Genomic DNA, 26,828 nt, shown 5'->3' with positions numbered 1-26,828 from the left:
TCAGGAGCCTAGGGGACTGAATTTTCTCTGAAAGCTTTTCTTTATGGCATTCTTGAGCTCCTTATTCCTGAGGCTGAAAATGATTGGGCTGAGAAACGGGGTGAAGACTGTATAGGTGGTGGCCATCAGGGTGTTACTGTCCATGGAATGGAGGCTCTTGGGCTTGAGGTAGATAATGGAGGCAAAACCATAGTGCACAATGACCACAGTGAGGTGGGAGACACAGGTGGAGAAGGTCTTGTGCCTGCCCTCAGCAGACGGGATCCTCAATATGGTGGACATGATGAAGACATAGGAGAGGATGATGAGGAATAAGCAGCCCATCAGGGCTGAGAGACACACCAGGATCACACTCAAGGTTACAGAGGATGTCTCATTCCCACAGGCCAATTTTAGGAGGGAAAGTACATGGCAGACAAAATGGTGGATCACATTAGACCCACAGAAGGTGAGGTGAAAAACTAACAGGGTTACCGTCATCCCTATTACTGAGCCACCAGCCCAGGTCCAAGACACCAGACGAGCACAGGTGTCGGTGCTCATGAGCACGTTGTAGCGCAGAGGGTGGCAGATGGCCACGTAGCGGTCATAGCCCATGATCGTTAGCAAGAAGGAATGGGTGAAGCCAAATGTGAAGGAGAAGAACATCTGGGTGGCACAGGCCACAAAGGTGATAGAGTGGTGGCTAGAGAGTATGTCAACCAGCATGCGGGGGGTGACAGTAACAGTGAACAGAATCTCAGAGGTGGACAGGGCACACAGGAAGAGGTACATGGGTGTGTGCAGGCTGTGGTCACTCCAGACAGTAGCCATGATGAGCAGGTTCCCCAGCAGCGTGAACAGGTACATCAGCAGGTAAATCAGGAAGAAGACAGGCAGGAGATGCCTTGAGAATGTGGAGAAGCCCACAAGGATGAATTCAGACACCATGCTATAGTTCTGACCAGCCACGGATGCTGCATCTGCTGAGACTAGAAAAGGAATGAAAAAAAAAGAAGAAGAAGAAGAAAGGGAATGAAAGTACATGGTTTATTTTATGAAAGACAAGGTTGATTCAACATCAGAGAACCTATCATGTGATTAGTCACATGAATAAACTAAAAAGGCAATGTCATATAATTATATCAACTCAGGCAGCAGTCCTGAATTACAAAAGTGCAATTCCTACTTATGATTTTAAAAATTGCTATATAGTTGACATAAAACATTGCCTTATTTTAGATATACAGCATGATGTGTTTTATGTGCACATATCTTTCTTTTTCAGCTATACTCAGTTTTTTTTATTGGAGTTCAATTTGCCAACATATAGCATAACACCCAGTGCTCATCCCATCAAGTGCCCCCTTAGTGCCTGTCACCCAGTCACCCCCACACCCCACCTACCTCCCTTTCCACCACCCCTTGTTCGTTTCCCAGAGTTAGGAGTCTCTCATGTTCTGTCTCCCTCTCTGATATTTCCCACTCATTTTCTCTCCTTTCCCCTTTATTCCCTTTCACTATTTTTTATAGTCCCCAAATGAATGAGACCATATGTTTGTCCTCTGATTGACTTACTTCACTCAGCATAATACCCTCCAGTTCCATCCACGTCGAAGCAAATGGTGGTATTTGTTGTTTCTAATGGCTGAGGAATATTCCATTGTATACATAGACCACATCTTAAGATGAATGTGCACATATCTTAAAGATTTTTAAAAAGCTTCTTCTCAACATGAAATCGACTAGGACTTTCTTAGCTAACTAAGAATATGTACTGCAAAACTAGCAAATAGTACATTTTGTGGGAAACAATGGATGCATTGTTTTAGAGTCAGGAACATGCAAGTTTACTCACTGCCTCTGCTGCTCATTAGCATGGAACAGAAAGCCAAGAGTGGTGCTTGAGAGAAGATATAGAAAGAAGGAATATCAGGATCGGAAGGGAAGAGATGTGATCATCTACCTAGAAAAGTAAAAGAATGAAGTTGGAGTATATTTGAGCAAAAACAGAACACAAGCTGCAGAAGATTAGATCAGCATCCCAAACTCACAGTATTTCCCGTAGAATTACACCCATAATAATCATGTTAAAGATAGAATTTAAGGAAAACATAAGATAACATCACCATCAGTGGTACAAACTATGAGGAGATAGTGCTCACACATTTTGGGCTCAGGATTTCTTTACATTAGAAATCTAAAAAAAAAAAAAAAAAAAAAGAAAAGAAATCTATTGAGTCCCCTAGAGGACTTTTGTTTGAGTGAGCTACAACTCTTTATTCTTACCATATTAGTAATTAAAACTGAGATTCTTTGAAAATATTTAGTTATTAACACATTTTACAGAACAGTAATAAACCTTTTATTCAACTTTAAAGAACAATCAATTCATGTTAGTATAAGTAACATTTTAGGAAGGTAACTGCATTTTAAAAACTCATTTAGTGAGGAGTGTGACTTTATTTTAAATTTTAGCAAGTTTGTCCAAATTCTGGCTGGATGGAAGATAAGATGATGCTTGTATCTGCTTCTTCATTCAGCCTGTGGCATTATGTGGTTTTCAGTTGAAACATATGACAAAAATACATCCTCACCTTCATTGGAAAAATGAGGACCTGATGGTCCCTAGAAAGAATCTCTGGGACCCCAGGGCCCTCATATTACACTTTGAAAGCCTCTGACTTAAGATATCTAGGAATTAACCAAAACACACGCAATACCTCCAAGGATAGAAATTTTAACCACTGGTAGATATGCAGAAGATGGTCTGGATACATGGAAAACACGGAAGCCAATGTGTTCTCTTGGACAGGATGAGTTAATATAGAAATTATGTCAGTTCTTCCCCAAGTTATATTCAGTGCAACTGCATTTACAATTTAAGAAGTTAAATTTAAGAGTTATTTTAATTTTTTTCCTGAAAGATAAAGTCAGTGAAAAGCTATACTGGTCTTCTAGAAATGGAGTACACAGGAGAGACCAAGAGATATCCCTCCCAGTATTGAGACTCACTGTAGACTCAGAATCATTTTTTAAGAAAGTGTGACAATGAAATAGACATGTATGATATGTATGATACATGGATCACGCTGATTGGATATCTCAGAAAATATCCCTGCCTGATTTAAAACCCACTAGATGATAAAGATGGGAGCAGAAGTCAGACAGAAAAAAATTGTTTGTTTACTGGTTTGTGGTGGAAAAACTGGCCATTTTATGAAGTGGTGTAAATCTGAATTCCTAAGACCACACCCAAACTAGATGGCTTTCACACATAAAATGAAATATAAAGTTAATAGGAGAAGGTGTAGGAGAATAACTTTGTGATCTTGGAGTAAAGAAGGACTTCTTATTCAAAGCTCAAACACACAAACATTAAGGTGATGTGGAGAAAGGGGAACCCTCTTTCTTTTCCTTTCTTTTCTTTTGGTAGGAATGCGAACTGGTGTCACTTTGGAAAACAGTATGGAGATTCCTCAAAAAGTTAAAAATAGAGCTACCCTAAATTCAGCAATTACACTACTACATATTTACCCAAAGAATTCAAAAATACCATTTCAAAGGGATATATGCACCCTGATGCTTATAGCATCTTTATCTTCAATAGCCAAATAATGATAACAGCTCAAGTGTTGGATAAAGAAGATGTGGTTTATATACACAATGGAATATTACTCAGCCATAAAAATAATGAACTCTCGCTATTTGCAACAACATGGATGGACCTAGAAAGTATTGTGCTAAGTGAAATATGCCAGTTAGAGAAAGACCAAGACCATATGATTTCACTCGTATAGGGCGTTTAAGAAACAAAAAACAGAGCAAAAGGAAAAAAAAAAGATAGTGAGAGTCAAGCCAAGAAAGATACTTTTAACTGCAGAGAGAAACTGTTGGTTAAAAGAAGGAAGAAGGGTAGAGGATGGGGGAGATAAGTGATGGGGATTGAGGAGGGCACTTAATGTGGTGAGCAGCGGGTGTTGTATGGAAGTGCTGAATCACTGTATTGTAAACCTAAAACTAATATTGCTAAAACTATATTGCCCAGTTAACTAGCTGGATTCAAATAAAAACTTTTTAAAATGCATGAAATGTGCATATGCACATTTTATGTATAAAGAAATATTTGAATTTCATAAGCATATCTTCTGTAAGTGCTGATGCCATTCTCTGGAGATAAATGTTAACTGGTTGAAAATAGACCTGCCCTACGACCCAGCAATTGCACTGTTGGGGATTTACCCCAAAGATACAGATGGAATGAAAAGCCGGGACACCTGCACCCTGATGTTTCCAGCAGCAATGTCCACAATAGCCAAACTGTGGAAGGAGCCTCGGTGTCCATCGAAAGATGAATGGATAAAGAAGATGTGGTTTATGTATACAATGGAATATTACTCAGCCATTAGAAACGACAAATACCCACCATTTGCTTCAACATAGATGGAACTGGAGGGTATTATGCTGAGTGAAGTAAGTCAATCGGAGAAAGACAAACGGTGTATGTTCTCATTCATTTGGGGAATATGAATAATAGTGAAAGGGAATAGAAGGGAAGGGAGAAGAAATGGGTAGGAAATATCAGAAAGGGAGACAGAACATGAAGACTCCTAACTCTGGGAAACGAACTAGGGGTGGTGGAAGGGGAGGAGGGCGGGGGGTGGGGGTGAACGGGTGACAGACACTGAGGTGGGGACTTGACGGGATGAGCACTGGGTATTATTCTGTATCTTGGCAAATTGAACACAATAAAAAATAAATTTATTATTAAAAAAAAGAAAATGCAAAAAAAAACTATCTAAAATAAATACGAAACCAGTGACACTAAGGAGGAGAGATCTCAATAGAGAAATGAGCCAAGGACATGAGCAGAGAGTCACAGGAGGACACAGACACACGAAAGGAAGGTTTTAAGACAAGAAAAGGCCTTAGGAAATGACCCTTGACTTTCACTATATACCTCTTCATTTCTCGGGATTAGAAAATGCCCAATGCAGGTGGAAATATGTGGAGAAAGCACTTCTCAGGGATGCTGGTGAGAACCGAGAATGGAGAAGCATAGACCACATGGGCTGTGTGCACCAGACATGTGCTCGAGACCACCTAACTCCATTGTCCCACCTGTCTGAAGGGAGCAAGTCAGAGGATGGTTCTGTAGCATTGCCTGTAGTGCGGAAATGGACAAATCTGCCTGGGAATCGAAGTTGGGAAGAGGGCAAGTCACAGGGGCTGTCTGCAAACAGCAGAGCCCCAGGCAGCAGTTCAATGCACACATGGCAGCAAAAATGAACCTGTAAAATGATCTTGAGCGAATGAAGCAAAAGCAGATGAACACTCCAGCGTAATTCCATTTGGGCACGTGACAACTAGAGCACCTGAAATTATTCTGGATGATGCTGTAACAGTGTATACATGTCACTATACATTTGTCCAAACCCACAGATTATGCAACACAGACAGTGAACTCCTAATGTAACCTGTGGGCTGAGTTAATAATAATTAACTGGTTTACCAACTGGGACAAATGCACCACACCGATACCAGATTGGACAACCTTTAGCAGGCCTCAACCCACCAGATGCCAGTAGCATCCCTTCCCTCTCCATGAGATGTGACATGCAAAAGTTCCTCCACACATATAGAAACACTTCAGGAGAGCGGGGACAGATTCAGGCCCAGACAAGAACTCTGACTTAGAAGATGCAAAGGGCAGTAAGCTGGGTGAAGAATCCAAGACCCAGAATGGACAACCTGAGAAGACCCCCACTCCCACCCCCCCCCCACAGCAGCTGCCCAAGGCTGAGAGCCTGTCTAGTGATCCTTCTCCTAAACCCTGTCCCCATCCTGAGATGGGCCTTGCTCCCCACAACTCCGAGTATTGCCACCTACCCTGTGGCCTCCTGGTCCCCTCAGCCTGGGCTGCCTGTTCCAGGAAGCAGCCAGCGGGGGAGAACAGAAGAAGCTCTCCTGCCTGATGCTGTCAGCAGCACACAGAGGCAGGTGTGGGGCCAGACCTCAGGGCTCCTGGAACTGATGCTGTGTGCTTTTAGCCCTGCTGCAGCTTGCCAGCAGGCTGCTCCCCAGGGGCTCCCTGGGACACCAACCTGCAAGGGCTGCCCTCAGGGTCTGGAGAGGCCAGGAGGATCATCAGAGGGCCTCCAGGGACCTGCTGCCTCTACTCCTTCCTCCAACACTCCAACACAACCAAGGTTCCCTGCTGTCTCTCTCTGCCCAGAGAGTCCCAGCCCCCACTGAGGACTGGGACTCCCAGTCTTGGGGGAGATAGGGGTGGATTAGATGCTGGATTAGTCCCCTTTGGGTCAAAGCAGTGTTAGAGGGAAGATAGGAGCTGAGCTCTGCCCTGGGGTCAAGGCAACTGGAAGGCTTCCCACAATAAGGGTAGTTTAGAGCTGGATCTCAGAGAGTGATTTCCCTTGGTAAATGGAAGTGGCCAAACAGTCCAGCTCCACCTCTCCTTGTGGTCAGTTCTTCTCTATCCCTGGTGGCCTGCTGGTCCAAGCCAGAGAGTCCACATTAACATATACCTGTCTGTAATATAATCAAACAATATTTTTGGTCTCCTATGTTGTCTTTGTTTCCTGACCATATGATCAGAGAGTTTTTGTATGCTTGTGAGATGACTGGTGGCTCTAGGTTTCGTGTTGCCACACATCTGCTTCCAACTCCAATATCTGGTCTCGCCATTGAGTAATAGTGCAGATCCACAGTAGGTTCTCTTCTTGAAGCTCAGATATAAGCTTTTCCACACCCCCACATGGGAATCAGACAGACAGAACGTTTCGTGTGACCCCTTCATTCAAGTGTTGTATGACCCACACCAACATTTCTCATCTGCATGATAGGGGTATCCATACTCTTGACCCTTTTTGAGCCATTTGAGATAGCACTGTGCCTACAACACATCCCCCAGATAGATTCAAGGAAACACAGGAATGAGGACTTAATGATTTCCTGAAAGTAATGTGGGGAAGAAGGGAATGGGATTTCCATAAGATGTCAGGAAGCAACACACCTTTAATATTTTGTATGTTCTTGTCCCAACATGGAGCCCTCTCTTCCCTCTGCTCTTTCCCTTTCCCTCCCTCCCTCTTTCTCTTGATTTCACATTGAGACATCCTTCACTCAACTCAGAGCAACACAGAAATTTCCTTAGGGTTTACCTTCTCCAAAGACAGCAGGAACTATACAAGAGTCAGTCATATTCTTGGAGAGTAAGAGTTTATTTTCTTTTGTGCATTTGTTATAATAAAAGATAATACTTATACAATGCTGGACACAGTACCTGATAAGAAAAGCCCCAATGCTGGTGGCATTTATTATTATGATTATTTTTGTTTACCCTTACCGTGGAAGAGGAGAGTCTCTGCCCTCCTTGCCTATGCAAGAAGAGCCCTGTGTATCAGTGTCCAGACACATCCATATGATGGTCCTCATGGCCCATTGGTAGATAAAACATTCTTAGACAAAGCTTATGGGATGCACTTCATCACACGGTTCAAGAATGAGGGAGGATGATCAAAAGAGCAGCAACCAAATTGAAAGAAAAAAAACACCTACGATGCATCCACCACCTATAGATCATCCAACAATAGCTATTCAGTATTTTTATATACTAAATTTCTACAACAGTCTTAGGTAGAGCCATTATTATTCTAGTCCTGCTATCATATTTCCTTACCACCAAACATACTATCAGGAGCCTAGGGGACTGAATTTTCTCTGGAAGCTTTTCTTTATGGCATTCTTGAGCTCCTTATTCCTCAGGCTGAAAATGATTGGGCTGAGAAACGGGGTGAAGACTGTATAGGTGGTGGCCATCAGGGTGTTACTGTCCATAGAGCTCCTGGGCTTGAGGTAGATAATGGAGGCAAAACCATAGTGCACAATGACCACAGTGAGGTGGGAGACACACGTGGAGAAGGTCTTGTGTCTGCCCTCAGCAGAGGGGATCCTTAATATGGCAGCCACGATGAAAACATAAGAGAGGACGATGAGGAATAAACAGCCCATCAGAGCTGAGACACACACGAGGATCACACCCAAGGTAACCGAGGATGTCTCCTTCCCACAGGCCAACTTTAAGAGGGAAAACACATGGCAGCCAAAATGGTAGATCATATTAGACCCACAGAAGGTGAGGTGAAAAACTATCAGGGTCACCATCATCCCCATGACTGAGCCACCAGCCCAGGTCCAGGACACCAAACGGGCACAGGTGCGGGTGCTCATGAGCACGTTGTAGTGCAGGGGGTGGCAGATGGCCACATAGCGGTCATAACCCATGATCATAAGCAAGAAGGAATGGGTGAAGCCGAACATGAAGGAGAAGAACATCTGGGTGGCACAGGCCACAAAGGTGATGGAGCGGTGGCTGGAGAGCATGTCAACCAGCATGCGGGGGGTGACGGCAACAGTGAACAGAATCTCAGAGGTGGACAGGGCACACAGGAAGAGGTACATGGGCGTGTGCAGGCTGCGCTCACTCCAGACAGTGGCCATGATGAGCAGGTTCCCCAGCAGCGTGAACAGGTACATCAGCAAGTAGAACAGAAAGAAGGCAGGCAGGAGATGCTGTGGGAAGGTGGAGAAGCCCACGAGGATGAATTCAGACACCATGCTATAGTTCTGGCCAGCCACGGATGCTGCATCTGCTGAGATCACAGAGGGAATGAGGGGACCAGCAGAAAGATCATGAATCTATATAACAGTATTGTGTTTGAACAATAGGAAATATGTGAAATGGGTAAACATTAGATGCATTGTGTTAGGACGGGGAGAATGACAAGGGTACTCACTGTCTCTGCTGTTCTTTAGCATGGAACCGAAAGCTGTGAGCGGTGCTATAAGGAAAGAAAGAGAAAGTAGGTGTGTAACCATTGGAAGGGAAGAGACCTGCTCATCCATCCAGAAAAGGAAAAGAATAAAGACATAACATATCACAGCGAGAGAGAGCACAGAGCTGCCAATATTAGATCCACGTCCAAAAACCAGTTATTTCTCATAGAATTACAACAGTAGTAATCATTCAGAATATGAATTTTAAGTAAAAAGGAAGATACCATTCCTAATAGTGACACAAAGTATAAAGAAACATTCTCTAGCATTTGGTCTGGCGATATCTTTGTACTCAAGAAAATTTGAGCCTCTAATGAACTTTTGTTTGGGCGCATTATCACTCCCCATGTTTACCATCTTAGAAATTAACACTGAGATTCTCTGAAAATATTCGATTTTAGGTGCAGTCAAGCTGGCTGGCTGGAACACAAGACAATGTTTATATGTACTCAGCCTGTGGCAACACGTGATTTTAGTTGAAGGATATGACAAAAATACATCCTCATCTTCATTGGAAAACTGAGGACCTGATGGTCCCCAGAAAGGATCTCTGGGATGACAGGGTCCTCCATCACACTCTGGAAGTCTCTGTTATAAAATATCTAGGATTCAATCAATCACATGCAATACTTCCAAATTCAGAAAATTTAACCATTAATGAAAATTTAGAAGTTGATTTGAATACATGGAAAAAAATCTATACTATCAGATGTCGTCAGTGAATATGGTAATGATGACACTTCTTCCTCAAATTATATCTTCAGGCAGCTGCCTTTACAGTTTCAGGGAATCAGCTGTACATTTCAGAAAAGTTTCCTAAAATTCCTTTTGAAAAACAGTCACTGCAAAACTATACTACTCTTCTAAAAATGAAGTCAATGGGAGAGAGATGTTCTGGCAGATATAAGACTCATTATACGCATTATACACATCATAGTCATCTCTCAGTGTGACCCTGAAACAGATAAAGACACTGGCCAAATTGATTGGATACCCCAGAAAGTATCCCTGCATGAGTCACAGCTTAACATGTGATAAAGGTGGGAGCACAGGTCAAAGGGAAAAGATGGACAGTCTAGGAGTTTGTGGTGGGAAAACTGGTCCTTTCATGAAGCAAAGTCAATCTGAACTTCTGCCTAAGACCACACACAAACAGAGATTCCAGGATTCAAGAATGAATTTGAAATAGGACTGAGAAGTTAATAGGAGATGGTGTAGGAGAATCATTTTGATGACCTAGGAGTGGAGACGACATCTTAAACTTAAGAAGCACAAACACTGGTTGATTGTGAAGGAACAAAAACACCAACACGAAGAGTTTTTGTTCAACAAAAGATATCCTGGATCCAGTTAACAGGAGATGGAAAGGTGGGGAAAGATCATTTTCATGGTCCACAGTTGACCAGAGAATGTGATGTAGAAGAAGCCAGTTACCTCTACAAGTAGAAAGCTCAATACAGAAACGAGCAAAAGTGTGAGCAGAGAACTCACAGAGGGTGTAGCACAGGCAAAAGAAAACACACTAAAAAGAAAAAAAAGAGAGGGAGGAAAGGAATGAGAGAAAGAAAGGGAAATGCAGTGGGAATTCAGTGTAGACTTATTCAATGCCCCAAATGAGAAAGTGCCCTGTGCTGATCAGGATCTGGGGAGAAAGCAATATTTGTGCACTGCCTGTGAGAGCCAGGTGGGGAAAATTAACAGTTCATCTGCTAAGTGCACCAGCACAGGGCTCCAGCATCTATCTCCATTGCTCACATCTGTCAGAAGGGACCTATCAGAGGATGGTTCCTTAACTGCCTGTAGTGGAGAAATGGACAAGCCTGCTTGGGCACCATAACTGGGAAGATGGCAGGTCACATGGGCTGGAGCAAACCCTGGAGCCCCAGGTACTAGTTCCATGCACTCGCAGCAGCATAAATGGCTCTTTTTAAAAAATAATAAATTTATTTTTTTATTGGTGTTCAATTTGCCAACATACAGAATAACACCCAGTGCTCATCCTGTCAAGTGCCCCCCTCAGTGCCCGCCAACCAGTCACCCCCACCCCACGCCCTCCTCCCCTTCCACCACCCCTAGTTCTTTTCCCAGAGTTAGGAGTCTTCCATGTTCTGTCTCCCTTTCTGATATTTCCTACCCATTTCTTCTCCCTTCCCCTCTATTCCCTTTCACTATTATTTATATTCCCCAAATGAATGAGACCATAAATGACTCTTGAAATAATAGTGAGTGAATGAAGCAAAAACCAGATGAGCGCTCTAGCATAATTCTACTTGGGCATATGGAATATAGAGCACCTGAAACTATTCTGGATGATGCTGCAACAGTATATACATGTCACTATACATTTGTCAAAACCCACAGAATGTGCGACACAGACAGCTAATATAACCTGTGGGCTGAGTTCATAATAATGTATCCATATTGGTTCCCAAATGGGACAAATGCACCACAGTAGCACAAAAGGTAAAAGAGGAAGCAGTATGCAGGGAAAAGGAGGTATGTGTTTTTTGGTCAACCTAAAACTTTTTTATAAGATCCAAAATTAACCAATTTTCTATGAAATGAAAAAAGGAAGAAGAGAATTTACAACATACAGATGCATAGAGAAACAATACCTCTCTACAAGAGCATATACCTATCAAAGAGCGCGCTTTCAGTATGTTAGAATGGTTGTTGAAACTAGAGGGAAACAGGGTGGCATAAATAGCTGCCCCTGGGCCCTGCTTCTCTCCATCTGTGTGACTCCACCTCCCTCCCCTGCACTGCTCACTTTCCCGGGCTCCTCCTCTGCTCCCACTCCACTTGGGCTTCCAGAGACAATTGTCTAAAACACGCACCCAGTGTGCAGTCATCAGAGCGAGGCTTCAAGTCCCAGCTTTTCTGTGTGTTTCTGAGAAAGAAGGTTCCAGCTCTGAGCCTCCTCTCCTTAAATGAAACATGGGAGTAAGCGGAGCCCTGTCTTTAGAAGGTCCATGAGGATTCACAGAAGGGGCCCCATGTTTACCTAATCTGAGTAGTTATCACTGAATTTGACATCTTTTCCAAGGTGCGTGGATGTCATCCATCTGTTCCACGTGACACCAGTTGGCCCCATTCTAAACTCATGGTCTCTGGCCCCAGAGGAGCCCTTACTACCTCTGGTAACCTGACAACGCAGTTCCAGGAATGGTTGGTCCAACCTCCACCCTCTCACCTAGCCCCTGCCTCACCCTTAGAGTCTGTCTTCCCACGTCCCGCTCGGCAGAGTGGCAGCAGTGCTCTGCGCTGGCTCCCCCATCTCCTCTGACAGGTGCAGGAGACAGTTCTGTCTTCTCTGGTGTCACAGAGGATGGCTCACACACAGGGGCTGAGCTCACACACAGGTGTGCATCCACTGCACTCACTCTTGTGCCTCCCCACAAGGATACTCTCCAGGTCAGCAAATGCCACCTTCACCTGAGTCAGGACACAATAGCACAGACAAGATACACACCAGGAGCAATATTTTTGATCCTCAGTATTTGTATACATGCGGCATTTGGACCAGATCATTCTCTGGGGATGGTGGCTGTCCTGTGCATTTAACAATGGTCAACAGCATCCCTGGCCTCATCCCACCAGATGCCAGTACACCCGTACCCCACCTGAGTCATGACAACCAAAACTGTCTCCAGTGATGTGCACATGTTCCCTGTAGTGCATGTTCAGCCTGGGCTAAGAGCCATTGATATAGAGGCTGCAAGGACACTAGGCTAGGTGAAGAACTCAAGACCCAGAGTGGGCACCCTGAGAAGATATCCCAACAGCCCTAGACTAAGATCCTGTCTTCTGTCCTTTGTCCCGCACCCTGTCTCCTCCCCCAGTTTGGGTCTGAATCCCCACGACTGTCGAAATATTACAACCTACCCTTTGCCTCCTGGTCTCCCTCAGCCTGGGCTGCCTCTTCCAGGAAGCAGCCAGCAGGGAAGAATAGAAAAGCTCTCCTGCCTGATGCTGTCAGCAGCACACAGGGGCAGGTGTGGGGTCAGACCTCAGGGCTCCTGGAACTGATGCTGTGTGCTTTCACCTTGTGGTAGCTTCCCAGCAGGCTGCTCCCCAGGGGCTCCCTGGGACACCAACCTGCAAGGGCTGCCATCAGGGTCTGGAGAGGCCAGAAAGATCATCAGAGGGCCTCCAGGGACCTGCTGTCTGTACACCTTCCTCCAACACTCCAACACAACCAAGCTTCCCTGCTGTCTCTCTCTGCCCAGAGGATTAGAGACTAGGGACTCTCTGTCTTGGGGGAGATAGAGGTGGATTAGATGCTGGATTAGTACCCCTTGGGTCAAGGCAGGGTCAGAGGGAAGGCAAGAGCTGAGCATCCCAGAGTGAGAAAACAGACTCTGCCCAGGGGTCAAAGCCGCTAGAAGGCTTCCCACAATAAGGGCAGTTTAGAGCTGGGTCTCAGAGACTGGTGTCTCTTGCTCAATGGAAGTGGCCAAACAGTCCAGCCCCACCTCTCCTTGTGGTCAGTTCTTCCCTATCCCTGTTGGCCTGCTGGTCCAAGCCAGAGAGTCCACATTAGTCTGTTCATCCTTGGGCTATAACAAAACACTTGGTCTTTGTCCAGTTCCTGAGACACAGCCCCTGAGCCCCTGACTCAGGAGTGATAATAGTGGCTTTTGTATTCTAATGAGATGAGTGGTGGCTGGGAGCCCAGGATAATTTTATTTTATTTTATTTTATTTTTTTTTTTTTTTATAAATTAATTTTTATTGGTGTTCAATTTACCAACATACAGAATAACACCCAGTGCTCATCCCGTCAAGTGTCCCCCTCCGTGCCCGTCACCCATTCACCCCCACCCCCCGCCCTCCTCCCCTTCCACCACCCCTAGTTCATTTCCCAGAGTTAGAAGTCTTTATGTTCTGTGTCCCTTTCTGATATCTCCCACACATTTCTTCTCCCTTCCCTTATATTCCCCTTCACTATAGGATAATTTTAGAAAGGAGGCTGCTCACCAGATCTAACAAGGGGTGATTAGGAGGGGAGACGAACTACAGATCAATATTCAAAATTCATAACCAATGATTTAATCAATCACATCTGTGTAATAAAACCTCCATTAAAAAAACTCCCTGAAGATGGAATTCAGAGACCTTAGCAGTTGCTGAACACGTGGAGGTGCTAGGAGGGTGGCAAGTCCAGAGAGGGAATGGAGATTCCTCACTCCTTCCTCTATACCTTGCAGGATGCATCTCTCTTTTGGCTGTTCCTGAGTTGTCTTTCATAATAAACCTGAAAGAGTAAGTGTCACATTTTCCTGATTTCTATAACTCATTGTAGTCAAGTATCCAAACTGAAAGGGGGAATTTGGAAATCCTCACATTTGTATCCATTTCAGATGGAAGTGCAGGTACCCTGGGCACCCAATACTTGTGACTGGCATCTCGAGGTAGTGTCAGTATTGAACAGAATTATAGGACACCAGGGTGGTGTCTGGATACCTGGAGATTTGATCATTGCTTTGGAAAGAACTCATCCATTTGGTGTTTTGAGAGTTAGAAGTAGACACAGCTCACTTCCTGTCTCCCTCTGTCCTGTCAACAACACTGTTCATTCTACCTCTGAAGTCAACCTCAGTATGCCATCCAGGGTGCCCCAACACCTTTCCCCATCTCTTCCTGCATCTGCCCACCTTACCTGCTCTCAGCAGCCTACATCCCTCACCAGACGGGGGGCGGGGGTCTCTACAAACAGGAGTCTGACCATGCTGATTATGACTGAAATGTCATAACCTCTTGGTACAAACACTTTGGAAAACTGTGTGGAGGTATTTATTCAAGCTGAACATAGGTATTCCCTATGAGTTGGTATTTACACAGCTAACTACGGTCCCAACGTAACACATAAGTACTAATCCACTAAAAGACATGCACTACATGTCATAAGAGCACCATTCACAGGAAGCTCCAACAGGAAACATTCTTAACTATGTTCATACAATGGAATACAGATCTTTCTTCCATGCATTTAAAAAACATTTAAGGGTCCCCATGGCCCTGAGAACAAACTCCTCAAGTGGACACAATGGTCTTGCATGCTCTTGCCCTTCCTACTTGTCTGCCTTCACATTACAGACCTGCCCCAGCCACCTACACTCTCTGGGGCACACTGAACATACCATTGTGCCAAATGCACCATATCTCTGTCACCCTGAGCCTTTGTTCTGCTCTCCCGCCTGTCTGCAAATGTCTCTTCCACCTGCCTGTCTCACCTGAAGCATACCTACTCACCCTCCAGATTTTCCTGCAGACACCACCAATTTCAAAGTCTCCTAATCCCAGGTTGTGTCTGTGACCCACACTTAGCTTTTCCAGATCCCTAGGCTGTCCCCAAATACCTGTGACCACTCTGCTATCATCTTGGTTATATGACAGCTTCCCTCAGTGGACCATAGCATAGATAGGAGAGGACAGAGATCTAGCCTCTGGTATTGCTGGATCCCAGCACCTAGACTATTTCCATATAAAATAAGTCTTCAAAACATTTCTTGACTATATGAATGAGTAAATGAGGGCAAAGTGCTGTGAGGACATGGAGCACTCCTTTCTGTTCATAACCATGGGCAATGATCAGCATGTGGCCATCTGCCACCCAGAGCACCACAACATGCTCATGAGTCCCTATGGCTGTGCCATTGTGTGTTCTGATGTTGGGCTGGTGGCTCAATCATGGGGATGATGGTGACCCTGACAGGTTTTCACCTCACCTTCTGCGGGTCTAATGTGATCCACCATCTTTCCAGCCTCATGCTTTCCCTCCTAAAGTTGGCCTGTGGGAAGGAGACATCATCTGTCACCTTGGGAATGGTCCTGGTGTGTGTCACAGCTCTGATGGGCTGTTTATGCCTCATTGTCCACTCCTGTGTCTTCATCGTGCCCATGGTATTGAGGTTCCCGTCTGCTGAGGGCAGGCATAAGACCATCTCCACTTGTGTCTCCCACCTCACTGTGGTCATTGTGCAATATGTTTTTGCCTCCACTATCTAGCTTCAGTCCATGGTCCCATTTCTATGGACAGTAACACTCTGATGGCCACCACCTACAGTCTTCACCCCCTTTCTCAGCCCAATCTTTTTCAGCCTTCAGTATAAGGAGCTCAAGTATGCCTTAAAGAAATGATCCAGAGAAAATTCAATCTCCTAATCACCTGACAGTTGGAGGAATTATGATGGTGAGGAAATGTGATGGAACTCCTGTGTCCCTTGGACTGTTCCAGGGTTTCAAGTATATGAAAATATCCACATCCACAAGAGATGGTTGCATGCTTGGTGTTTGTTTTCCTCCAATTTGTTTGCCCTCCTTACATGGGATAGTTGTCATGATCTCTTGTTCTTGACCCCATATGATGAAGTCCATCCCATTAGCTCCATCACAGGACATGTTATCTACCTGAGGACTGGAGGGCAGCGTCACGTGGGTGTGTCTTGTTAATGATGCACAGGGTACCTCTTGAATGGACAAGCAATGGAAGACTTTCCTCTCTTTCACCGTAAGGATAAACAAAAATAAGCATAATGGGTTTTTTTGTATATTTTTTATTGGAGTTCAATTTGCCAACATATAGCAAAATACCCAGTGCTCATCGCATCAAGTGCCCCCCTCAGTGCCCATCACCCAGTCACCCCATACCCCGCCGGCTCCCCCTTCCACTACCCCTTATTCATTTCCCAGAGTTAGGTGTCTCTCATGTTTTGTCACCCTCATTGATATATCCCACTCATTTTCTCTCCTTTCCCCTTTATTCCCTTTCACTATTTTTTATATTCCCTGAATGAATGAGACCATATAATGTTTGTCCTTCTCCGATTGACTTATTTCACTCAGCATAATACCCTCCAGTTCCATCCACGTCGAAGCAAATGGTGGGTATTTGTTCTTTCTTTCTTTCTTCTTTCTTTCTTTCTTTCTTTCTTTCTTTTCTTCTTTTTTTTAGGTTTTATTTATTCATGCAGAGAGAGAGAGAGAGAGAGAGAGGCAGAGACACAGGCAGAGGGAGAAGCAGGCTCCATGCAGGGAGCCCCACGCAGGACTCGATCCCGGGACTCCAGGATCACGCCCTGGGCTGAAGGTGGCGCTAAACCACTGAGCCACCCGGGCTGCCCGATTTGTCATTTCTAATGGCTGAGTAATATTCCATTGTATACATAAACCACATCTTCTTTATCCATTGATCTTTCAATGGACACCGAGGCTCCTTCCACAGTTTGGCTATTGTGGACACTGCAGCTATAAACATTGGGGTGCAGGTGTCCCAGCGTTTCACTGCATTTGTATCTTTGGGGTAAATCTCCAGCAGAAAAATAAGCATAATGTTAAATGCCACAAGCATTGGCCCTTTTCTTATTAAACACTGTATCCAGTGTTTCATAGTACTGTGTTTTAAATTATAATATAGTATTTGTCTCATAGAAGATGGTTTGTTCTTTATAATTCCTCCCTGCTTTGGGAGGGATAGACCCTAAGGGAGGTTTTCTATATTGAGAGTTTAGAAGGTGAAGGAGAGAGAGATAACTAGTGGGATGGAGTCCTTTTAATTGATATGAACAGAAACTGCCTAAAATTGGATATGGGGCAAAACCTGGGAAAGGAATGAAGAAGGACAAGGAGGTTGGTAACAGGGCAATTTTCACAAAAGAAAAGGGAAGAGTCAACGAGAGAGGAAGGGATGGGAGATAGAAGGATAGAGACAGAAATGACAGCTGGAAGGGAGAAGGGGTTCACGCTTGCTTTAGAACTTAAAGGATGGTAAAGAGGTGTTGCTGCCTGACGTCTTATGGATATCCTTTACTCTTCCCCCCATATTACTTTCAGGAAAGCATCAATTCTCATTCCTGTGTTTTACTTGAACTTATCTGGGGCATGTATTGTGGGCACAATGATATCTCAAGATGGCACAAGAGAGGTCAAGGTTGTAGGTACCTCTATTGTGCAGATGAGATCTGTTGGTGGAGGTTACACAACACATGAAGGGAGGGGTCCCATGGAAATTTAGTTCTGGGTGACTCCGAGGCTGAGGTTTGCAAAAGCATCTGTCTGAGGATCAGGAAAGGGGGCCTTCTGTGGATCCAAACTATTACTCACAGGTGAGACCAGATATTGGAGTTGGAGGCAGACGTGTTGTTTCGTTAAGGCCACAGGCACTAGTCATCTCAGGAGCATACAAAGACTCTCTGATCAGATGGTCATTAAACAGAGACAACACATAGACCAAAATGTGTTTAATTACATCACAGAGAGGCATATGTTAATGTGGACTCTCTGGCTTGGACCAGCAGGCCAACAGGGATAGGGAAGAACTGACCACAAGGAGAGGTGGGGCTGGACTGTTTGGCCACTTCCATTGAGCAAGAGACACCAGTCTCTGAGACCCAGCTCTAAACTGGCCTTATTGTGGGAAGCCTTCCAGCGGCTTTGACCCCTGGGCAAAGTCCTGGATTCTCACTCTGGGATGCTCAGCTCTTGCCTTCCCTCTAAACCCTGCCTTGACCCAAGGGGTACTAATCCAGCATCTAATCCTCCGCTATCTCCCCCAAGACAGAGAGTCCCTAGTCTCTAGTCCTCTGGGCAGAGAGAGACAGCAGGGAAGCTTGGTTGTGTTGGAGTGTTGGAGGAAGGTGTACAGGCAGCAGGTCCCTGGAGACCCTCTGATGATCTTTCTGGCCTCTCCAGACCCTGATGGCAGCCCTTGCAGGTTGGTGTCCCAGGGAGCCCCTGGGGAGCAGCCTGCTGGGAAGCTACCACAAGGTGAAAGCACACAGCATCAGTTCCAGGAGCCCTGAAGTCTGGCCCCACACCTGCCCCTGTGTGCTGCTGACAGCATCAGGCAGGAGAGCTATTTCTATTCTTCCCTGCTGGCTGCTTCCTGGAAGAGGCAGCCCAGGCTGAGGGGGACCAGGAGGAACAGGGTAGGTGGCAATACTCAGAGTTGTGGGGAGCAAGGCCCATATCAGAATGGGGAAAGGGTTTAGGAGAAGGATCACTAGACAGGCTCTTAGATTGGGAGTCTCTTCAGGTAGTGCATTCTGGGTCTTGGGTTCTTCACTCAACCTAGTGTCTTTTGCACCTTCTAAGTCTTCTTATTGGAGGCTGATTCTGTCCCCTAAATAATGTTTGTCCATGTGTGGAGGCTCTTTTGATTTTCACAGCTCTTGGGGAGAGATCGGATGCTACTGGCATCCAGGGGGTGGAGGCTTGAGTTGCTGCTAAAGACTGTCCAATCTGGTATTCATGTGGTGCATTTGTCCCAGTTGGTGAACTAATATAAATTCATTATTATTAACTCAGCTCACAGGTTACATTAGGATTCACGTTCTGTATTGCACTTTCTATGAGTTTTGACAGATGCAGAGTGACTTATATACACCGTTACAGCATCATCTACAATAGTTTCCAGTGCTCTGTGTTTCATGTACCCAAATGAGTTATGCTAGAGTGTTCATCTGCTTTTGCTTCATTCACTCAAGATCTTTTTACAGGTTTATTTATGCTACTGTGTGTGCATGGAACTGGTGTCTGGCACTCCAGTGTTTGCATCCAGCCCCTGTGACCTGCTCTCTTCCCTGTTATAGTGCCCAAGTAGGCTTGTTCATAACCCCACTACAATGCTACCGAAACATCCTGTGACAGCTCCCTCAGACAGCTGTGAGCATTCAGGATAGATGGTCAGGAGCTCTGTGCTGCTACATAAGCTTGTAAAGTCTATGCTTCTCCATTCTCGGTTCTTTCCAACAGGCCCAAGGCTTAAGTGCTTTCTCCCATATTTTGACTCTCATTGGGCACTCTCTAGTCTAGGGAAATGAATGGGAAATGAATGCAGGGTCATTTCCTCCACCCTCTCCTTGCCTTAAAACCATCCTTCATGTGTCTGTGCACCCCCTCCTGTGACTTCTCTGCTCATACCCTTGTCTCATTTCTGTATTGAAGTCTCTCCTCCTTAATATAACTGGTTTCTTATTTATTTTAGATAATATTCCTTGGTCAATTTTCTGCAGTGCAAACCTCAATAACTAAATATTTCAAAGACTCTCCGGTTTAATAACTGACTGGAGAGTTACAACTTACTCAGACAAAAGCACTGTAAGGGGCTCAATAGTTTTTTAGCATAAAGAAATCCTGGGTCAAAATGTGTAAGAGCTGTCTTGTTATAGTTGGTATCACTAATGGTCATGTTATCTTACTTTTTCCTTAAATTGTATGTTTTGCATGATTACTATGGGTGTAATTCTACAGGACATATTATGAGTTTGGGATGTTGATCTAATCTTCTGCAGCTTGAGTTCTTTGTTTTCTCAAATATATTCCACCTTCATCCTTTTACCCTTCTAGGTAGATGATCACATCTCTTCCCTTCTGATCCTGATCATCCTTTTCTGACCATCCTCAAGTACCACTCCAGGCTATCACTTCCCAGCTAATGACCAGCAAAGACAGTGAGTAAGCTTGGCTTGTTCCTGATTCTAAAATAATGCATTGTTAGTTTCCCACTTCATGTACTATTTGCCAGTTTTGTGGTATATATCCTTAGCTAGCCAAAAAAGTCTCAGTCAGTTTTGGGTTGAGAAGAAGCTAACTCTCAAAACAGCAAATGGGTGAGTTCTTTCCACAACAATGACCAAATCTCCAGCTACCCAGAAACCACCTTGGTGTTTTATAATTCAGCTCAATACTGACACTAACTACCTCGAGATGCCAGTCACAAGTATTGGATGCCCAGGGTACCTGCACTTCTGTCTGAAATGGATACAAATGTGAGGATTTCCAAATTCCCCCTTTAAGTTTGGATACTTGACTACAATGAGTTATAGAAATCAGGAAAAAGCCACACTTACTCTCTCAGGTTTATTATGAAAGACAACTCAGGAACAGTCAAAAAAGAGATGCATCCTGCAAAGTATAGAGGAAGGAGTGAGGAATCTCCATGCCCTCTCTGGACTTGCCACCCTCCTAGTACCTCCATGGGTTCATCAACTGCTATGATCTCTGAAATCTTTCATTCAGGAAGTTTTTATGGAGGTTAATACATGGTCATGATTGATTAAATAATTGATCATCGCTACTGGAGTATCAATCTGTAACCTCTCTCTCCTCCCTGGAGGTTCCAAGTCTCTGATCACTGCGTGGTAGCTCTGGAGAGCAGCCTCCTTCCTAAAGTTATCCTGGGCTACCAGCCACCACCCAATTCACTAAAAATCAAAAGCCCCTATATATACATAGTGAAAGGGATTTTAGGGGAAAGGAGAGAAAATGGGTGGGAAAAATTAGAGAAGGTGACAAAACATGAGAGTCTCCTAACTCTGGGAAATGAACAATGAACAAGGGGTGATGGAAGGGGAGGTGGGCGGAGAGATGGGGTAATGGGATGACAGACACTGAGGGGGGCACTTATGAGATGAGCACTGGGTGTTATACTATATGTTGGCAAATCAAACTCCAATAAATATAGATGTATATTACATATATATTTTAAAAGCCACTAGTATCACTCCAGAGACAAGGGCTTAAGGGCTGTGTCTCAGGGACTGGACAAAGACCAAATGTGTTATTATAAACCAAGGATGAACAGACTAATGTGGACTCTCTGGCTTGGACCACCAGGCCACCAGGGATAGGTAAGAACTGACCACAAGGAGAGGCGGGGCTGGCCAATTGGCCAGAAGACACTGAACACTTCCATTGACCAAAAGATACCACTCTCTGAGACCCAGCTCTAAACTGCCCTTATTGTGAGAAGCCTCCACCTGCCTTGACCCCAAGGCAAGGCCCTGGATTTTCACTCTGGGGTGCTCAGCTCCTGTCTTCCCTCTGACCCTGCCTTGACCCAAGGGGTACTAATCCAGCATCTAATCCAGTCCTGTCTCCACCAAGACTGGGAGTCCCTAGTCCCTAGTCCTCTGGGCAGAGAGAGACAGCAGGGAGCCTTTGTTGTGTTGGAGTGTTGGAGGAAGGAATAGAGGCAGCAGGTCCCTGGAGGCCTTGTGATGATCCTTCTGGCCTCTCCAGACCCTGAGGGCAGCCCTTGCAGGTTGGTGTCCCAGGGAGCCTCTGGGGAGCAGCCTGCTGGGAAGCTACAGCCAGGTTAAAGCACACAGCATCAGTTCCAGGAGCCCTGAGGTCTGGCCCCACACCTGCCCCTGTGTGCTGCTGACAGAGCTTTTCTATTCTTCCCTGCTGGCTGCTTCCTGGAAGAGGCAGCCCAGGCTGAGGGGGACCAGGAAGAACAGGGAAGGTTGTAATATTTGACAGTTGTGGAAAGCAAGGCCAAGAAAGAATGGGGACAGGTCCTGGGAGAAGAATCATAGGACAGGCTCTCAGCCTCAGGCAATTGTTGGGAGTCTTTTCAGGTTGTCCATTTTGGGTTTTGGATTCTTCACCCAACCTAGTGTCCTTACTGCTTCTAAATCAGCATTCTTGTTTGGGGCTGAATCTACCCTCTCCCTCCTGAAATGTTTCTATATGCCTGGGGGAACTTTTGGTTGTGACAGCTTATGGAGAGGGAAGAAATGCTCCTGGCATCTAGTGGGTTGAGGCCTGGGTGGCTGCTAAAAGTTGTCCAATCTGGTATTCTTGTGGTGCATTTGTCCCAGTTGGTGAACCAATATTGATTTGTTATCATTAACTTGGCTCACAGGTTACATTAGTGTTCACTCTCTTTGTTGCGCCTTCTATGAGTTTTGACAGATGTAGAGTGACATGTATGCACCATTAAATATCATCCAGAATAGTTTCAGGTGCTGTATTTTTCATGTGCCTAAGTTGAATTAAGCTACAGTGTTCATGTGCTTTTGCTTCATTCACTCAAGACCGTTTTACAGGTTTATTTATGCTGCTGTGGGTGCATTGAACTGCTAGCTAGGGCTCCAGGGTTTGCATCCAGCCCATGTGACCTGCCATCTTCCCAGTTATGGTGCCCAAGCAGGCTTGTCCATTTCTCCACTACAGGCAGTTAAGGAACCATCCTCTGATAGGTCCCTTCTGACAGATGTGAGCAATGGAGATAGATGCTGGAGCCCTGTGCTGGTGCACTTAGCAGATGAACTGTTAATTTTCCCCACCTGGCTCTCACAGGCAGTGCACAAATATTGCTTTCTCCCCAGATCCTGATCAGCACTGGGCACTTTCTCATTTGGGGCATTGAATAAGTCTACACTGAATTCCCACTGCATTTCCCTTTCTTTCTCTCATTCCTTTCCTCCCTCTCTTTTTTTTCTTTTTAGTGTGTTTTCTTTTGCCTGTGCTACACCCTCTGTGAGTTCTCTGCTCACACTTTTGCTCATTTTTGTATTGAGCTTCCTACTTGTAGAGGTAACTGGCTTCTTCTACATCACATTCTCTGGTCAACTGTGGACCATGAAAATGATCTTTCCCCACCTTTCCATCTCCTGTTAACTGGATCCAGGATATCTTTTGTTGAACAAAAACTCTTCGTGTTGGTGTTTTTGTTCCTTCACAATCAACCAGTGTTTGTGCTTCTTAAGTTTAAGATGTCGTCTCCACTCCTAGGTCATCAAAATGATTCTCCTACACCTTCTCCTATTAACTTCTCAGTCCTATATCAAATTCATTCTTGAATCCTGGAATCCCTGTTTGTTGTGGTCTTAGGCAGAAGTTCAGATTGACTTTGCTTCATGAAAGACCAGTTTTCCCACCACAAACTCCTAGACAGTCCACATTTTCCCTTTGATCTGTGCTCCCACCTTTATCACATGTTAAGCTGTGAATCAGGCAGGGATGTTTTCTGAGTATCCAATCAATTTGGTCAGTGTCTTTTTCTGTTCAAGGGTTACACTGAGAGATGACTATGATGTGTATAATGTGTATAATAGGTCTGCATACCTACCATATCATTTCTTTCCTATTGATTCCATTTTTAGAAGAGCAGTATAGTTTTGCACTGACCTTATTTTTCTGAAGGACAAGCATTAAGAAGGGCAAGTGATGTGATGAGCAGTCAGTGCTATATTATATGTGGCATATTGAAATTTAATTTAAAAAAAATAAACAAGGAAAAAAGGAATTTTAGGAAACTTTTATGAAATGTACAATTGATTCTCTGAAGCTATGAATGTTGTTGACTGATGATATAATTTGAGGAAGAAGTGTCATCATTACCATATTTACTGTTGCCATCTAGAGTATGCATTTTTCTCCATGTATTCAAATCCACTTAAATTTTTATTAATGGTTAAAATTTCTGAATTTGTAGGTATTGCATGTGATTGAATCCTAGATGCTTTATAACAGAGGCTTCCAAAGTGTGGAAGACTTGTGTGGACAACTCTAGGGCCTCAGAGACTCTTTCTGGGGACCATCAACTCCTCCTTTTTCCAATGAAGGTGAGGATATATTCCTCAAATGTTTTGACTAAAACCACAAATTACCACAGGGTGAATGAAGGAGTAGATAAACTCTGTCTTGTGTCCCACCCAGTCAGCTTGACTGTATCCAAAACTGATATTTTCACAGAATCTCAGGGTTAATTGCTAAGATGGTAAACATGGGGAGTGAATAATGTACCCATACAAAAGCCCATTAGAGGCTCAAATTTCCTTGAGTACAAAGAAATCGCCAGGCCAAGTGCTTAAGAATTGTTTCTTTATACTTTGTGTCACTATTAGGAATGGTATCTTCCTTTTTACTTAAAATTCATATTCTGAATGATTACTACTGTTGTAATTCTATGAGAAATAACTGGTTTTTGGACGTGGATCTAATATTTGCAGCTCTGTGCTCTCTCTCTCGCTGTGATATGTTATGTCTTTATTCTTTTCCTTTTCTGGATGGATGAGCAGGTCTCTTCCCTTCCAATGGTTACACACCTACTTTCTCTTTCTTTCCTTATAGTACCGCTCACAGCTTTCGGTTCCATGCTAAAGAACAGCAGAGACAGTGAGTACCCTTGTCATTCTCCCCGTCCTAACACAATGCATCTAATGTTTACCCATTTCACATATTTCCTATTGTTCAAACACAATACTGTTATATAGATTCATGATCTTTCTGCTGGTCCCCTCATTCCCTCTGTGATCTCAGCAGATGCAGCATCCGTGGCTGGCCAGAACTATAGCATGGTGTCTGAATTCATCCTCGTGGGCTTCTCCACCTTCCCACAGCATCTCCTGCCTGCCTTCTTTCTGTTCTACTTGCTGATGTACCTGTTCACGCTGCTGGGGAACCTGCTCATCATGGCCACTGTCTGGAGTGAGCGCAGCCTGCACACGCCCATGTACCTCTTCCTGTGTGCCCTGTCCACCTCTGAGATTCTGTTCACTGTTGCCGTCACCCCCCGCATGCTGGTTGACATGCTCTCCAGCCACCGCTCCATCACCTTTGTGGCCTGTGCCACCCAGATGTTCTTCTCCTTCACGTTTGGCTTCACCCATTCCTTCTTACTCATGATCATGGGTTATGACCGCTACGTGGCCATCTGCCACCCCCTACGCTACAATGTGCTCATGAGCATCCGCACCTGTGCCCGTTTGGTGTCCTGGACCTGGGCTGGTGGCTCAGTCATGGGGATGATGGTGACCCTGATAGTTTTTCATCTCACCTTCTGTGGGTCTAATGTGATCCATCATTTTCTCTGCCATGTGTTTTCCCTCTTAAAGTTGGCTTGTGGGAATGAGAATTCCTCAGTCACCTTGGGTGTGATCCTTGTGTGTGTCTCAGCTCTGATGGGCTGTTTATTCCTTATCATCCTCTCCTATATCTTCATCGTGGCCGCCATATTGAGGATCCCCTCTGTTGAGGGCAGGCACAAGACCTTCTCCACCTGTGTGTCTCACCTCACTATTGTTATTGTGCACTACAGTTTTGCCTCCATTATCTACCTCAAGCCCAAGGGCCCCCATTCTATGGACAGTAACACCCTGATGGCCACCACCTATACAGTCTTCACCCCGTTTCTCAGCCCAATCATTTTCAGCCTGAGGAATAAGGAGCTCAAGAATGCCATAAAGAAAAGCTTCCAGAGAAAATTCAGTCCCTTACACTCCTGATGGCCAGTTTGGTGGTGAGGAATGTGATAGAATGACTGGTGGGAATTAAGTCTACTCCCATAGACATAAGAAAATAAAGTATTGTTGGTTGCATCCAGCTGTTGGAGATATGCTAGGTATTTGTTTTACTCCAATTTGTTTTCTCTTCTCTTGCATAAGATTTAGTGATCACAATTTCTTATTTAAGATCCCTTGTGATGAGCTCCATCCCATACCTGTGTCTAAGACTGTGTTATCTACTTATGGGCCAGAAGGGAGCATCACATGAATGTGTATGGCCACTGATCCAAATCATTGACCTTACCTCCTGCACCATAAGATAAACAGAAATAAGCATAATAAATGCCCCCTCATTGGGGCTTTTCTTTCAGGCATTTCCAGTGTTTTATAATTACCCTTTAATATGAAAATGTACAACAAGTAAATAAATTATTTGTCTCCAAGAAGGTAGTTGACTCTGTCTAGTTCCTTCTGTCTTTGGATGTGATAGACCCTAAGAGAATGTTTCTGCTGATCTGAGTTGAGTGAAGGATGTCAGAATATGAAGTGAAGAGAAAGAGAGAGAAAGGGATTGGAGGGGGCGAGTATAGGGCAGGAGAGGGTTCAATGTTCAGATACAAAAACAGAGAATGTTAAAAGTGTGTTGCTATCTGGCATCTTCTGGAAATGCTTTTCCCTTTTTCCTCTCTCCTCCCATTACTTTCAGTAAACATTAATTTCTCATTCCTGTGTTTTACTTGAATCTATATGGGGAATGTGTTGGAGGGCACAGTGCTATCTCAAGATAGCATAAAAAGTAGTCAGGGTATGCGTACCCTCTTTAATAGATGAGAAATGTTGGTGGATGTTACACATGAATGAAGGCGTCACATGCAACTTTAGATCTGTCAGAGTCATGCTGGAGGTCAGCAAAACCACATGTCTGAACATCCAAGAAGAGGGCCTTCCATTGGTGTAGGGTCATACTCTAAGGTGT

The 26,828-nt window shown here is 44.5% G+C and overlaps 3 protein-coding genes and 1 pseudogene across 3 annotated transcripts; 2 read left to right on the top strand and 2 right to left on the bottom strand.

Moving 5' to 3' along the window:
- Positions 1–6,684, bottom strand: LOC129522163 (olfactory receptor 10H4-like). Its single transcript, XM_055344309.1, has 2 exons — positions 6,525–6,684; positions 1–971 (listed from the first exon to the last, which is right to left on the bottom strand). The coding sequence occupies exons 1-2, from the start codon at positions 6,682–6,684 to the stop codon at positions 1–3; spliced, it is 1,131 nt and encodes a 376-aa protein (XP_055200284.1).
- Positions 6,685–7,692: 1,008 nt separating this feature from the next.
- Positions 7,693–8,817, bottom strand: LOC129522162 (olfactory receptor 10H3-like). The gene is made up of 2 exons (XM_055344308.1): positions 8,796–8,817; positions 7,693–8,651 (listed from the first exon to the last, which is right to left on the bottom strand). The coding sequence occupies exons 1-2, from the start codon at positions 8,815–8,817 to the stop codon at positions 7,693–7,695; spliced, it is 981 nt and encodes a 326-aa protein (XP_055200283.1).
- Positions 8,818–15,390: 6,573 nt separating this feature from the next.
- LOC129522160 (olfactory receptor 10H3-like) lies at positions 15,391–15,977 on the top strand (annotated as a pseudogene).
- A 4,488-nt stretch (positions 15,978–20,465) lies between these two features.
- On the top strand, positions 20,466–25,852 carry LOC129522159 (olfactory receptor 10H3-like). Its single transcript, XM_055344306.1, has 2 exons — positions 20,466–20,556; positions 24,888–25,852. The coding sequence occupies exons 1-2, from the start codon at positions 20,466–20,468 to the stop codon at positions 25,850–25,852; spliced, it is 1,056 nt and encodes a 351-aa protein (XP_055200281.1).
- Positions 25,853–26,828: the final 976 nt, after the last annotated feature.

The sequence above is a fragment of the Nyctereutes procyonoides genome, unplaced genomic scaffold (genome assembly GCF_905146905.1).
Source record: "Nyctereutes procyonoides isolate TBG_1078 unplaced genomic scaffold, NYPRO_anot_genome, whole genome shotgun sequence".
Classification (NCBI taxonomy): Eukaryota; Metazoa; Chordata; class Mammalia; order Carnivora; family Canidae; genus Nyctereutes; species Nyctereutes procyonoides.
The sequence above is the reverse complement of the archived record's forward strand: the minus strand, read 5'-3'. Positions and strand labels throughout refer to the sequence as shown.